A 13,711-nucleotide genomic window follows, 5' to 3' on the forward strand; every position below is an offset into this window, starting at 1 on the left:
CCACTGCAGAGTTTGCATTAACACGCAGGGAGAGCACATAAAAAGGTCATTGGTCATGTGTTACTCAAAGGCTACTTCACAGCCACAAACTGCTAGTGAGCATTAATCTTCTTTTTTTTTTTTTTTTTGTCACATTACCTTTGAATAATGGGAAAGCTTTGGGGTTTTACAGTTTTACTCCTTGTACGTACATTTTTTAAATGACACTAAAACCCATGCATGCTGCAAAAAAAATCATGCAGTAGTTAAGGTAAACCATCCAAGCAATTTTTATTCATTAATATTCATAAATACACACAGCAGCTTCATTAGATTTTTCATTTTTTCCTCTTCAGTTTGAATGTGGAGTATTAGAAGAGCTTTTTGCATGTCAAGCTACAGGATGCCGAGCTTTTTTCTCCGCACTGCAACTTATATTTACCTGCTAAAAGTAAAAATTGGTTAAGTGGAAATGATTATCGTATATATCTTTTCTCTCTTCCTTTGAATGTACACAATGTAACAAGAGTGACAGACCTGAAATTACAATCACCAAAACAAACCCAAGATAGTTGTTGTCCACTTTCATTGGCAAATACAGCACAGAGGACATTGTCTGCAAAGTGGGATGCCATCAAAGAGGAGGCTCATTTCCTTTATTATTCTCTTTTAAATTTAGGTTTTCTAAAGCAACATCTAGAGGCATAATATCTACACAGCCCATAGCACCAAAATCAGCAATCTCTCCCCGTTCATCCTCATCTGAGGAGGAACTTTCTTCCCGCATCAAAGTGGACAGTAGAAGCTCTTGAACAAACAAGCTGCGGTCTGCCCGCTCACTTTCCTTTGACTGACGTTCTGCTTCTGACATCTTAGGATCATTCAACCTGCATAGCATCACAGAAAGAGAAAAGACATGCTTAGTAGTATCATCAACAAAATGGGCTTTCACTAATTGCCTAAACAGCTGGACTGACACATGCTGAATAACATCTGAAAGCCATTCCTTTAAGAAACAACCTAGGTACTGCTGCACTTCTTTTGAGATGTACAGATCTGACGACACCTGATGCAAGAACACAGACATTTAACAAACTTGTTCCTAGATGCTTCAAAAAACTTTATAGAAGTAGATTCTAAGGCTGAAGGAAAAAAACAGCTATCTCTGAAGTTTCTTTCCCTTCAGAGGGGTTTTGTTTTAAGGGGTGTTAAAATTCTCTAGTCATCCCTTAAGTGCTCATTTTGTCCCCAGGACAACTTCTAAATGCAAGCATGACACAAAATACATTACTACACACATAATGCCCAGGGATTCCCAAAGCACAGTACATGATTCACTTATCAGTGCATGCACCATCAACAGAAGCAAGGAAATTACTTGCTCCAGTTCTATCCTAGCTCACAAGATAAGTGACTGACATTTGCAGATACTTTCATTAAAGTTATTCTTTTCAAAAAGTTTTGGATTGAGATATTATCACAAGTTTTGATAAAAATCAGCATGACAGCAATAACTTGTCCCAACCCAGGTTTCTAGACACAGAAACTGTTTAAATGCCTGTGCTCTTTCTCAACATGTAATTGAAAAACACCCCCCCCTTGAATCCAGAAAAATCAATATTCTAAACCTCCTAAAAGAGATGGAATGAGAGTGGGCAACTCTTCTATAGCAGAATGGACTAGATGATCATTGTAGGTCCCTTCCAACTGAACTATTCTATTCTACAGAACTCTAGGATCTAACTATACTTTCTGAAGCAGATATGTATTCTGCTTATTAATAGGACATTCCTTATTTGCTTTTTTCATCCAAAATACTTTATATATAAACCTCTATTCAACCTTCAGCCTTCATTAAAGATCCATTTCCTATTAAATAAAACCACCTTTTAAGTTCTCTCCTCTCACATTATCAGCATAAAAGTTTGAAACATATTATTGTAAAAGCTCTTGTTTTATCAGAAGTGGTAGGGTAAATAAGCACAGTTTACCAAAGTAATATCCCTTATGTTTCTCTTCAAATTGAGAAACAGCAAGTAATATTTATTCATTGCCGAGGAACAAGCACACAGCAGGGTTGAAAAGGAGATGTTACAAATGCAAACAAAAGCATTTTATCTCAACTACAAACTTCATTAGGGATCTGGCAGAAGTTTCACTGAACTCTATGTCCATAACAGGACCAAGGAAAACAGAAATGGCAGAAGAATTAAAACCACAGAACAAGTTACCTCGTAAGAAGAAACTGGAAATTCTGTATAGTCTGCTGATTGTTTTCTGTGTTAGATGTATTGTTTGCTGTTATAGATTGTGTAAGAGTGGTGGGGATGCTGCTTGTGTTAGCACGTCTAGTTGCATTGCGTGCAGATTCCAGTTGTTGTCTTGCTGCCTGTGCATGCTGTCGCTCTAACTGCAGTTGCATCTGCAGCTGCTGTAACTGAGAAGCAGAAGGGCCAGAAGAATTGAGCTGCCCTGCAGAACGTCTCACGCCTGATAACTGAGATAAAAGCTCTGCCAGAAAAGAGAGAAGTTTCTACAGTGAAATCTGCTTAAATACATATCACACAACAGCATAAGTACGTCCTGAATACCAGTATATCAATTCCTTTGCTTTCTAAAATCTTTCATCAATTAAAATAATGAACAAATTGTATTGATTTGAAAAGCTTCACGGGCTATCCATTAACAAGCATCCCATGTCTCAAAGCCCATAGGGTAAGGAAGATTAAGAATCATCTAGAGTAAAGAACTGTGCGTAAAGAAGAGTCAAAGCTTAAAGCTTTTTAAACCAATAAGAATCAGCCTATGGGGAATACCATATAAGCAATATCCTGTGCAACAATTCTCTAAAATGTTATCTGCAAGTCAAAATAGTTATTGACTAAGAAACTACTTAAATTCTGACTTCAGTTGGTGGCTTTATATCCCCCCCATGCACCTTCAATGCATATTCCAGAGGGAAGCTGTGCTGCAATAAAGACAAATATTACAGCATCATTTCAGACATTTTTAGAAAATATTCAGTTCAGAAAGGTTTTTCAAATGTTGTATTATATGAAAAATATTTGACCACAGTAGGGCTTTTCTGTGCAACTTTTGACCTCTGCTAGAAAAAAGAGACATTCTAACAATAAAAATAACTAAGTCTAGCCTGGATTCCTTTCCTCCATAGTTCAAGACTGTGACAAATTCTGTCCACGCTAAGCATTTCCCAAAATAAATGTTAATAATAAGTTATTGCTCAGTGATATACTACAAGTTATATTCCACACAAAATTTTGAGTACTACTTTGTTGTGTTTGATGCAAGGAGGGCAGAAGATTATTTTTCCCTTATCCATCCAACCCTCATTAAAGCTGCAAGTTGTTATTACAGGTCATAAAAATTTTTCTTGCATCTTACTTTCAAGATATAATCCTTTGAAACTAGGCTTTTCTTAGGGGAATAAAGAACAATGCAGTATCTTTTTGCATCAGGAACACTTGGGATGCCAACAGTAAATGCTCAAGTCACTTTTAATCAGCACACTTAATCATATCAAGATTAACTACCAATAATATTTTATTTCACTAATTACTGATAACCAACATAAGGAGAAAAATAAATAACGTTTACAGGTCTGTTACAAGCACAAGTTCTAACTTCTGGTAGTATATATTAATTATTACTCCAATACAAAGGAAAACTTATAACACTGCCAGGTAAGACAGATTCATTTATCCTCACTGTCTGTAAGTTCACTTTGAGTACAGTTTAACAGAACCCTGGTAGCAGATGTGAATTTGAGACACAGGCTTGGCATGACACAGACACCCAGCCAGGTTGCACTATGCTCTCTGAATGCAACAAACATATTACTTTCACCAAAAAAAACAAGACTCAAAGCAATACCATTTTATTACACATGCTCCTAAATGTTAAGGCCTTGTGAGGCTGAAACAAACCAAGGCAGCCACTTCACCTTTAACTCAGCTGAACTAACACCCACTGTAACAGTAAGAGTAAGTCTTCCACTCCAGGACACACAAACATCCTCCCTTCTTGCTCCAACTCTAGTGCTTTACAGACCGACAATCTAACTTAACTCATTAAGGTGACAAATTTTTTCAACTTCTTTTGCTGGGATATTTTTAGTAGTAGGAGTGCAGCCAGCAGGTCCCGGGAAGTGATTCTTCCCCTCTATTTGGCACTGGCAAAGCCACATCCAGAGTGCTGTGTCCAGTTTTAGGCTCCCCAGGACAAGAGATACATGGACATAATGGAGCAAGTCCAGTGGAGGGCCACCAAGATGATCAGGAGGCTGGAACACAGTACATGAGGAAAGAGTGGGAGAACTGGGTTTGTTCAGCCTGGAAAAGAATACTTTGGAAGATATCTTATTGCTGTCTGAATCTACTTGATTGGAAGATACAGAGAAGACGTAAGCTAGACTCTTCTCAGATGCATACAGCAATAGGATAAGAATCAGACAAGGGAACATGAGAAATTCCAATTACATCCAAAGGGTTTTGGTTTTTGTATCCCTCCCACTCCCCCCCTTTTAAAACATGAAGGTTCTTAAATACTGGAACAGGTTGCCCAGAGAGGTTGTAGGAGCTCTGTCCTTGGAGGCATTCAAAACTCAACTGAACGAGGCCTTGAGCAACACGATCAAGCTAATCTAAATAGACCTCCTTTGAGAAAGGGGTTGGAAATAGACAACCTGCAGAGGCCAATTCCAAACTAAGTTTTTATATTATTTCTCTGCCATTTCAATAAGTTAAATCAGCTCACAGGGGGCCTGAAAAGCAGCCAACACAACAGAGGCAAAGGAACTATGCCTATGGAAAGGGGATGGGTGGGTGGGGGGTGGAGCTGCAGTTTCCTCTTTCAAAAGCAATGCACTCTGAAGTTGGTTCACTGCCTCTCAAGTAATCATAGCCTCTCAAGTAATTGAAGCTCCAGTTCAAACATTCATGCCCTTCCAGGATGTGAAGCAAAGGCAGATAATAACAGGAACTTATCTAAATGCAGGAAGTTCTGAATTTTCCCTAACACTTATCATCTTTCACGATATGAGTGTAAAAATTAATGTCTTAAGATTTTAGATTAGGACAAATTATAGCTCTTTTAAAAATAAACTTCTTGGTCAATTTTTATTTTTACCTCTTTATAGAGAACTTAATTCTTGAAAATCACAAAGTTGAAAAAATACTTACAGATTATATCTGTAAATCCTAAAAACACGCCTGTGTGATAGAAGTTAAAAATGAGAGATTTTCCCTTGAAAATTCTCCTAAACCTGACCAAAATATGACAGAAATCAAAGAATGATTGGGGTTGGAAGGGACCTTTAAAGATCATCTAGTCCAAGCCCCCTGCCATGGGCAGGGACATCTTTCACTAGACCAGGTTGCTCAAAGCCCTGTTCAACCTGGCCTTGAACACTTCCAGGGAAGAGGCAGCCACAACTTGTCTGGGCAACCTGTCCCAGTGTCTCACCACCCCCATCATACAAAAATTTCTTCCTTATGTCCAATCTAAACCTACCCTCTTTCAGTTTAAAACCACTGCCCCTTGTCCTGTCACTACAGACCCTGATAAAAAGTCTCTCTTTGTCTTTCTTATAAGCCCCCTTTATATATTGAAAGGCTGCAATAAGGTCTCCCCAGAGCCTTCTCTTCTCCAGGCTGAACAACCCCAACTCTCAGACTTTCTTCATTGGAGAGGTGTTCCAGCCCTCTGATCATTTTTGTGGCCCTCCTTCAGACCTGTTCCAACAGGTCCATGTCTTTCTTGTGCTGGTGACCCCAGAGCTGGATGCACACTGGATGCAGGACCTCGCACTTGGCCTTGTTGAACTTCATGAGGTTCACATGGGCCCAGTCCTCAAACCTGTCAAGGTCCCTCTGGATGGCACATCCCTTCCCTCTAGGGAATCAACTGCACCACTCAGCTTGGTGTTGTCTGCAAACTTGCTGAGGGTGCACTCAGTCCCACTGTCTATGTCACTGATGACGATATTAAACAGTATTGGTTCCAGTATGGACCCTTGAGGGATACTGCTTGTTACTGGTTTCCACTTGGACATTGAGCCATTGACTGAAATTGTTTGGATGCAGTCATCCAGCCAATTCCTTATCCACCTAACAGTACTTCCATCAAACCCATCTCTCTCCAATTTTGAGGCAAGAACGTTGTGGGGGGACCATATCAAAGGCCTTACAGAAGTTCAGGTAAATGGGTAAATGACATCCGTAGCTCTTCCCTTCTCCACTGACGCAGTCCCTCCATCCTAGAATGCCACTAGATTAGTCAGGCACAATCTGCCCTTGCTGAAGCCATGTTGACTGTCTCTAATCACCTCCCTGCCTTTCATATGCCTTGACATAGCTTCCAGGAGGACCTGTTCCATGATTTTACCAGGCACAGAGGTGAGGCTGACTGGTCAGGAGTTCCTAGGGTCCTCCTTTTTACCCTTTCTAAATTAGGTCTGATGTTTCCCTTTTTCCAGTCACTGGGGACTTCACCTGACTGCCATGACTTTTCAAATATGATTAAGAGTGGCTTGGCAACTACATCAGTCAATTCCCCCAGGACCCTGGGATGTATCTTGTTGGGTCCCATGGACTTGTGTATGTTCAGGTCCCTCAGGTGGTCTCAAACCTGATCTTCTCCTATGATGGGAGGGACTTTGCTCCCCCTGTCCCTGCCCTGAGGTTCAGGGGCTTGAGAGATGTGGGATGAGAGAGTGCCAGTGAAAACTGAGGCAAAAAATTGTTGAGCACCTCAGCCTTCTCCACATCCCCCAGCAGGATCAGAGCCTGCAAGTATGATGCTTCCTGCAGTTGAAGAATGCTTCATCACCAGACTACCCTTGATCAGGCAGCCTGTATTTCAAAGGCAGCTCTGTGCAGTCAGTTCTGGTTTTTGTGGTGGTTTTGTTTGGTTGGTTTTTTTTACCTAGAGGGCAACTCCACCCCGCTCCTTCCTTACCTGCCCCTTCTGAACAGTTTACAGCCATCCATTGCAGCGCTCCAGTTGTGCAATTCATCCCACCATGTTTCAGCGATAGCTTTCTAGCTGCACAGTGGCTTCCAGCTCCTCCTCTTTGTTACCCATACTGCGTGCACTTCAGCTGGGCTATCAGTCTTGTTACCTCTTTAGAGGAACATGCCCTGGCTCTTGTCTGGTGCTCAAAACTCCACCCCTTTCCCCCACTAAATCTAGTTTAAAGCCCTCCTTATAAGTCTGGCCAGCTCGTTGGTGAAGACCCTCTTGCCCCACTTGGTCAGCTGAATCCCATCAGCTCCCAACAGACCTGGCTTCTCAAAGGTAGATCCATGATCATAGAAGCCAAAACCTTGAGTATGGCATCAGCCACACATCCAGGCATTCACCTGTTCAATTCGGCTCCTCCTTCCTGAACCCCTTCCTTTGACTGGGAGAATAGAGGAGAACACCACCTGTGCTCCAGATCCTTTTAACATTGCTCTGAGGGACATATAGTCTCTTTTGATGGTTCCAGGTTGCCTTGTCACAGTATCATTGGGCCCTACGTGGAATAGTAGGAGTGGATGATAATCCATAGGGTTCACCAGGCTCAGCAGCCTCTCAGTGACATTGTGAATGTGAGCTTCTGGTAGGCAGCAAACTTCTCTAGAGAAACTGTCTAGACAGCAAATGGGTGCTTCGGTGCCTCTCAGTAAGGAGTCTCCAATTACTAATACTTTATGCGCTTTTCTGGTGGCACTGGTTCTAATGTGGGTGGGTGGTTGGATCAAGTTTGTGTGGTCAGCTTTTCCTGGATCCTGTCCATCACTCATATGCTATTTGTTCTCCAACCCCAGAGTGTTGTATCTGTTACGTAGGGGCAATTTAGGGGAAGGTTCCTCCTTCTGCCCCGAGCAGAGACAAGGGTCCAGTGTCCTTCATCTTCTGAGTTTCTTGTGTCAGTCAACTCGAGGTTGAATTCAGGCTTACATTCCCCTTGTACCTTAAGGCAGGGCTGCTGCTCAGCTCTATATAAAATGCTTACTGAAATACAGTTATTTAAGAATTTTAAAAGAGTTACAAGACCTCCTAAAAATCAACAAGCCTGTCATCCAAACTGTAATCTGAAAGTAAACTGAGCATATTTTAAATGTCTATCAATAATATTCCAATATTCCAATTGAACCAATTTCATCTTGATGAACTCAAGTACAGCACTTTGTTTGCGCTAAAAAAGTTAAGATTAATCTCTAACACCTCTATGCACACGGCAAATTAAAGCTAGATGCATTGAAGTAGGTAATGGCGGTTAGAAACAATTACCTTTAAAAATACATACATATATATTATATGAGGAGAGGATAAAAGACCTGGGACTCTTCAGCCTGGAAAACAGAAGGCTCAAGGGGGAGGAATCTTATCAGTGTATATAAATACCTGATGGGAGGGAATGAAGGAAAGGGAAACAGACTCTTCTCTGTACTGCCTACTGACAGGGCAAGAGGCAATGGGCACAAATTAAAACAAATTAAATCCATCTGAACACAAGAAAACACTTTTTACTGTGAGGGTGGTCAAACACTGTAACAGGTTGCCCAGAGAAGTTGTGGAGTCCATCCATGGAGATATTCAAAACCTGACTGGACATGGTCCTGGGCAACCTGCTCCAGGTGGCCCTGCTTGGGGGAGTGGTGGTGGTGTGTTTGGACTAGATGATCTTGAAAGGTCCTTTCCAACCTCAACCATTCTTTGATACCACCTGTGGACAGGTCAGTCATGGGAATGAGCCTAGAAGTCTCTAAATTTAAAAGCACAAGCTAAAGGGGCAGTGTTTTTCATTTCAGAAGTTCCAGCTTCAATCCCTGTAGACGATCCAATTAAGGATACTTTTCATCAGTAAACACCCATCAATTACAACACTGGGAAGTGTTTTTTGGGGTTTTTTTTGTTGGTTTTTTTTTTTTTTTTTCAAAACACAGAAAAACAAGGCAACTATTATCAACCTGAATTTTCTTTCAAAGTCTATTTAAGGACTCAGCTAAAATCAGTGGTTACAGCTCTTACCAGCTATAGGATCCATGGTTTCTCTATTGCTTGGAGAATATGAACTCTGAGAAGATGAAAGCCCACCAGTGGAACTGCTAGTAAAGTGCATGTTTGATCTACGTGCACGGGGGCCTCCCAAACCCCGGCCTGGGTGAAACATTCTACGTACATGCCGAACACCGCTAGATTCATCATAACCAAGCAGTTAAGAAAAGTCTTTTGCTATCAAGTGTTAAACAGCAAGAACATTTACTAGGTGGAATAATCAGGCAACACCCTATTCCTCATTCATAAAACAATGATTCAACTTTATAAGCTTAACGCAATCATAGCTATGGCACCAGTCAGACCTACAGATCTGAATCCAAGGCACCCAGGGTTGCTTGCACTAAATTCATCTTTCCCAGGCTTTTTATCATGTCTAAAAAAATGTCATGATGGATTTCCTACCTTCTGGATTAAAGTTTTCTACTAGGTAATTTAAACTAATGATGCATATTTAGCAGAACACATTACTCAACAGACATAAGAATTTTAATATCAAAATTAGCAAAGAAAGGTATTTAAATACTGTAAATAATCTACAAAGTTTTATTGCCATTCTTACCAAGAGCACACAGTATTTATTGCATTTTATACTTTTATCCAAGGAATTTCAACCACTCCATTCTTCAAAGAATTGCAGGTCAACAGAGGATTCAGCACTTCTCTCATACCCCTTTGCTTCATCTTCCCTCTCTTTCTCCACACAAATTCCATTTGCTCCAATTATGAAAACAAGCCCTTTCACTTCCTTTATTTCCCACATTTCTTAGCAGATGTCTATAAAAGCTGTGACTTGAAATACAGGCTTTTTCATACATACTAAGAGACTATCAGCAAATCATTTAAAGATGATCTTGCCCAGAACAGTGTTAACATATGAGTTCTCCCAAGACAGTCTAGCTAAAGCTTTCTTTTATCTTAAGAAGCACTAGTGCAAGTGACTACTAAGATAGGAAATATACTTGGACATATCTTATTTTTCCAATTTCTAAATTAGTAGCTTTAGATCACCTTATCTTCAATTTTCTTATTTTCAAAAATAGCATGTTTATCACTTTTATAAAATCTATTTGTATCAGACATTGTGCCCAATGTACTTATCCCACAATGTACAATTATGGTGTAGAATTCATTTCCTCACGATATCGCTGCGTTGAGAAATTTAAGACTGAAAAATTACTGAACTTCGTTTGGCAAGTAAGAATATCCAGTTACTAATAATAAATACTTTCAGGAAGAATTGACTCTTTCAAATCTATTATACTATAGAGCATAAAACATTTCACTTCTATGGTTTAGGAAGGGGGAAAAAAATCTCCCTTGGGACAGAATACAGTTGTCTAGCACAGACTGGTTTGTTCCTCCTTTGAATCTGTTGATACTGGATACTGGTAGTGACAGAATATTGTCACTAGTATTTTACTGATTGACTACTGCTCTCATACAGTTTGGGAAGCTTTCCATAACTATATCTGACAGAAAAATGCCCCCATTCTGCGATTTTTTAAAAGTAAGCTTGGGAAATATGATAACTAGAACATCCTTAATATAAACCCTTTGAAAAATTCCAGGCTTGGTCGCATTTAGAAAAAGATCTTAGTAGCTTACTAACTGCACATTTCAAAGTGTTTTTAAGATAAACAATATTATTTAAATACTAGTTAAGAGTATATTGATGTCTCACCCAACTATGCTGGGGTTAAAAAAGCATTTGGAACTCTTAACTCATTGCAAACATACTGAAAACAACTAAGCTAGAACCATTTACATGGTCAAGACTAAAGTCATGTTTTAAACAGTAGAACAGTTGAAAATTGTTGGAATTTAAAGAGCTGTCCAGAGTCTCCAGGGATAAAGGTGATATCTTGCAGTGGCTGCGCAGGATTCTTCACAAGAAATATGTGCAGCCATTTAAAACAGCTTAAAAAACCCTTTTAACTGCTACACAGAACACAATATCCTTTCCTAAACTGCTAGCAACTGGATGGGGGGAAATCTCTCCCCCTTTTTCTTCCTTTTAGTCTTAGCTGTCAGAAGACATGAAATAGCACCCAACATGGAACAGCTAGTCCAGAAAAATTTTCTCTATCAAGTTTTGTGGACTTGGCAACACTAATTGCTAAGACAACACTGTACAGAAACTTCCACATGCGTTTTCTACAATTATTTATAACATGGTCCAATTTATAAAGCTCCCCCCCATCAGTTTTGTGATGACTGACACTGAGGCCTTACTCAGCAACTGAAAAGATTATTCTGATTTCTCTAGCTCTTATTGTAGCTAGTAATAAACACACATTTCCCAATTAAAAGTTATCTGACATCACTGATGTGGGAGGGGGAGGAAAAGCTCCGGAAGCGTGAATTCTAATCCAACCCCTCATCCACTTCAATAGGAAGTTAATTTCACTGTGTAATTGGGACTGACTATTTAAGTGCTAACAGATTTAAATGTAAATACAGATCACAACCAAAGTGAAACCATTTCCTCTAATGTTGCTAGCAGTAGATATCATGAACTTAACTTTAGACCTTTTTTTTTTTCTTTTAAGAAGCCCTGAACAAAAAAGGCACAATCAAATTACACTAGGAATGCATTTTTTTTTTAAATGAGATACAGAAAGTTAAATAATTTATAGAGATCACTTAACGAGAGTTTTTCATGATGGCCTGCACTTCCATGAAGTACCTTCTGAAATTACGTTGTAGGCATTTGTACAGCAAAAAACAAGCCACATTCCTATTCCTAAAACCAAGCAACACAAAAGAAAATTCTACTTAAAGTGTGAAGAAACTGACAGTTTGAGCTCTTCAGTCATTGAGAGTAGTTATGTCACTACAATCTGCAGATAACTGAAAGACAGCCCTAATCCCTAGAAAGTCTCCTGATAGCTCTTCTAGGTATATCTTAAAAAAAGTCAATAAATAACTACTCTATTGAAATACAGTGATAAAATGAATCAAACACTTAAAATCACTCAATTTCAAAGTTCTAAGCATTCTCTAACATATTTGCTTTTGGTGAAATTTACTGCTTTCAGTCTTGTAATTATCTATAATACGCTATTGCATCTGGATTGCTGCTTTCCCATACACAAAATGGCATCAGAACTAATGACCAAGAAGGATAAAAACTGCAGTGCAAAAAGAAGCAGCTAGGTGTGAAAAACATCTTTAAAAGGTTTTGCTATCAGGAATAAAACAAAAGCACACACCCACATTGTCAAACTATACCTAAAGCTCATTCACAGTCTGATAGATACAAATATATATAAAATATATAAAAAATTCAGACATACAGATCCCCTATAACTAAACACCAATTCTAAAAAATAAGCAAAACTGATGCAGCCACTTGAATACAGAAGTCAAAACAATCATATCCCTTTTCCCTCAACTTCAGAAAGGATATTAAATCTCTAGGAGCTCTGTGTTCCAGTGTAAGATGAGCTGCAAAGTCATCTGTGACATGATTAGGATCCCCTCCAGGTAATGCTGCACATATTGGACAGATCTGAAACAACAAAGTGAGAAAAAAACCAAACACAACCAACTTTACACAAATCACATAATTCTGAGTTGATCACTTGACATGGATTCTCATACTTTAAATATCACATTCTAATCCTATATCTAAACAGCCACAGGTTTAAAACAGTAAATGTGTTCAAATGCAACTGTTAATTTTAGTATCTTTTTAAGACCCACTTTTCCTTGTAATTATGCTTTTAATAATACCATGGAAACCAAAAAGTAAAATTTTCAAATCCTATCTGCAATGTTTCATCTTTCAAACTTGTCTTTATACATCAATTCCAGCATAGACAGTAGGTCTGGTTACACAGGGTTACTGCTTGCATGTACCTGCATGCGACATTATCAAGTTCATTTACTGCACTTTGAATCCCCAAGCAACTTCTCATTCATCTCACAAGAGAAGTGTGGGAAGGAGAATGAAATCAGATGTGAATATTTATTAAAGTATCACCACTGAGACCACCCACTGAAGTAACATGCAAGTATAGATCTGGTAGAGAAGAGAAACTCTTTATTCCTACCAAGTATTTTGTATTTTGGGAGATGGTATTACAGTTTTCTTTTTTCCTTAAGTCTAAGCACACATTTAAAAAATGTCTAGAGACACTTACTGCCATAGCAACCTTCATTTATTATTTTTATTTTTCCTCCCAATGATTTGGCATCCACCTGAGAGAAAAGTGTGCCTTAAAAGTCCTTTGCAACAGTTTTGCAGGCCAGCCTTAAAGTTTGACAGATCACAGGTTAATAAGCCAGAAAGAAGAAACTTCCACACAGTATGTTAGGTCTTAACTACTCTTCCAGGGAAATCAACCTGGACTTTGCAACTGATAAGACTGTAAACTAGGGGGGAGACTCGAGACTGGGAGGGGTGAGGGAATCAATAGAACCATACAAACTGATGCAGGGGGAAGGGGGAACAGGGAGGAACAAAGGGGAGGGTAGACAGAAAGGGGTATAAAAGGGGCTGGTTGCATGTAAAACAGAGCTGGTCAGTATGCTTGTCTGGCTGAGCCCTGAGCCTGATCACCGCAGTCTGTCCTGTCTTCACAGAATCATCTAGGTTGGAAAGGACCTTGAAGATCATCTAGTCCAACCTTTTATCTTCTTATTAAATCTTAAAAATCTCTCT

At 39.3% G+C, this 13,711-nt stretch overlaps 1 protein-coding gene across 3 annotated transcripts in view; it reads right to left on the reverse strand.

Moving 5' to 3' along the window:
- Positions 1–245: 245 nt before the first annotated feature.
- Positions 246–13,711, reverse strand: part of LOC141917859 (E3 ubiquitin-protein ligase KCMF1) — an 80,667-nt gene continuing 67,201 nt past the window's right edge. For all 3 annotated transcript variants that reach the window (XM_074811470.1, XM_074811469.1, XM_074811471.1), the window contains exons 4-7: positions 12,455–12,556; positions 9,016–9,190; positions 2,211–2,490; positions 246–866 (exon numbers count right to left, since the gene is read on the reverse strand). In XM_074811470.1, coding sequence (XP_074667571.1) covers positions 614–866; positions 2,211–2,490; positions 9,016–9,190; positions 12,455–12,556 — 810 coding nt within the window. In that variant the 3' untranslated portion in view covers positions 246–613. The remainder of the gene's footprint in view (positions 867–2,210; positions 2,491–9,015; positions 9,191–12,454; positions 12,557–13,711) is intronic.

Source organism: Strix aluco, chromosome W (assembly GCF_031877795.1).
Source record: "Strix aluco isolate bStrAlu1 chromosome W, bStrAlu1.hap1, whole genome shotgun sequence".
In the NCBI taxonomy this organism is placed as follows: Eukaryota; Metazoa; Chordata; class Aves; order Strigiformes; family Strigidae; genus Strix; species Strix aluco.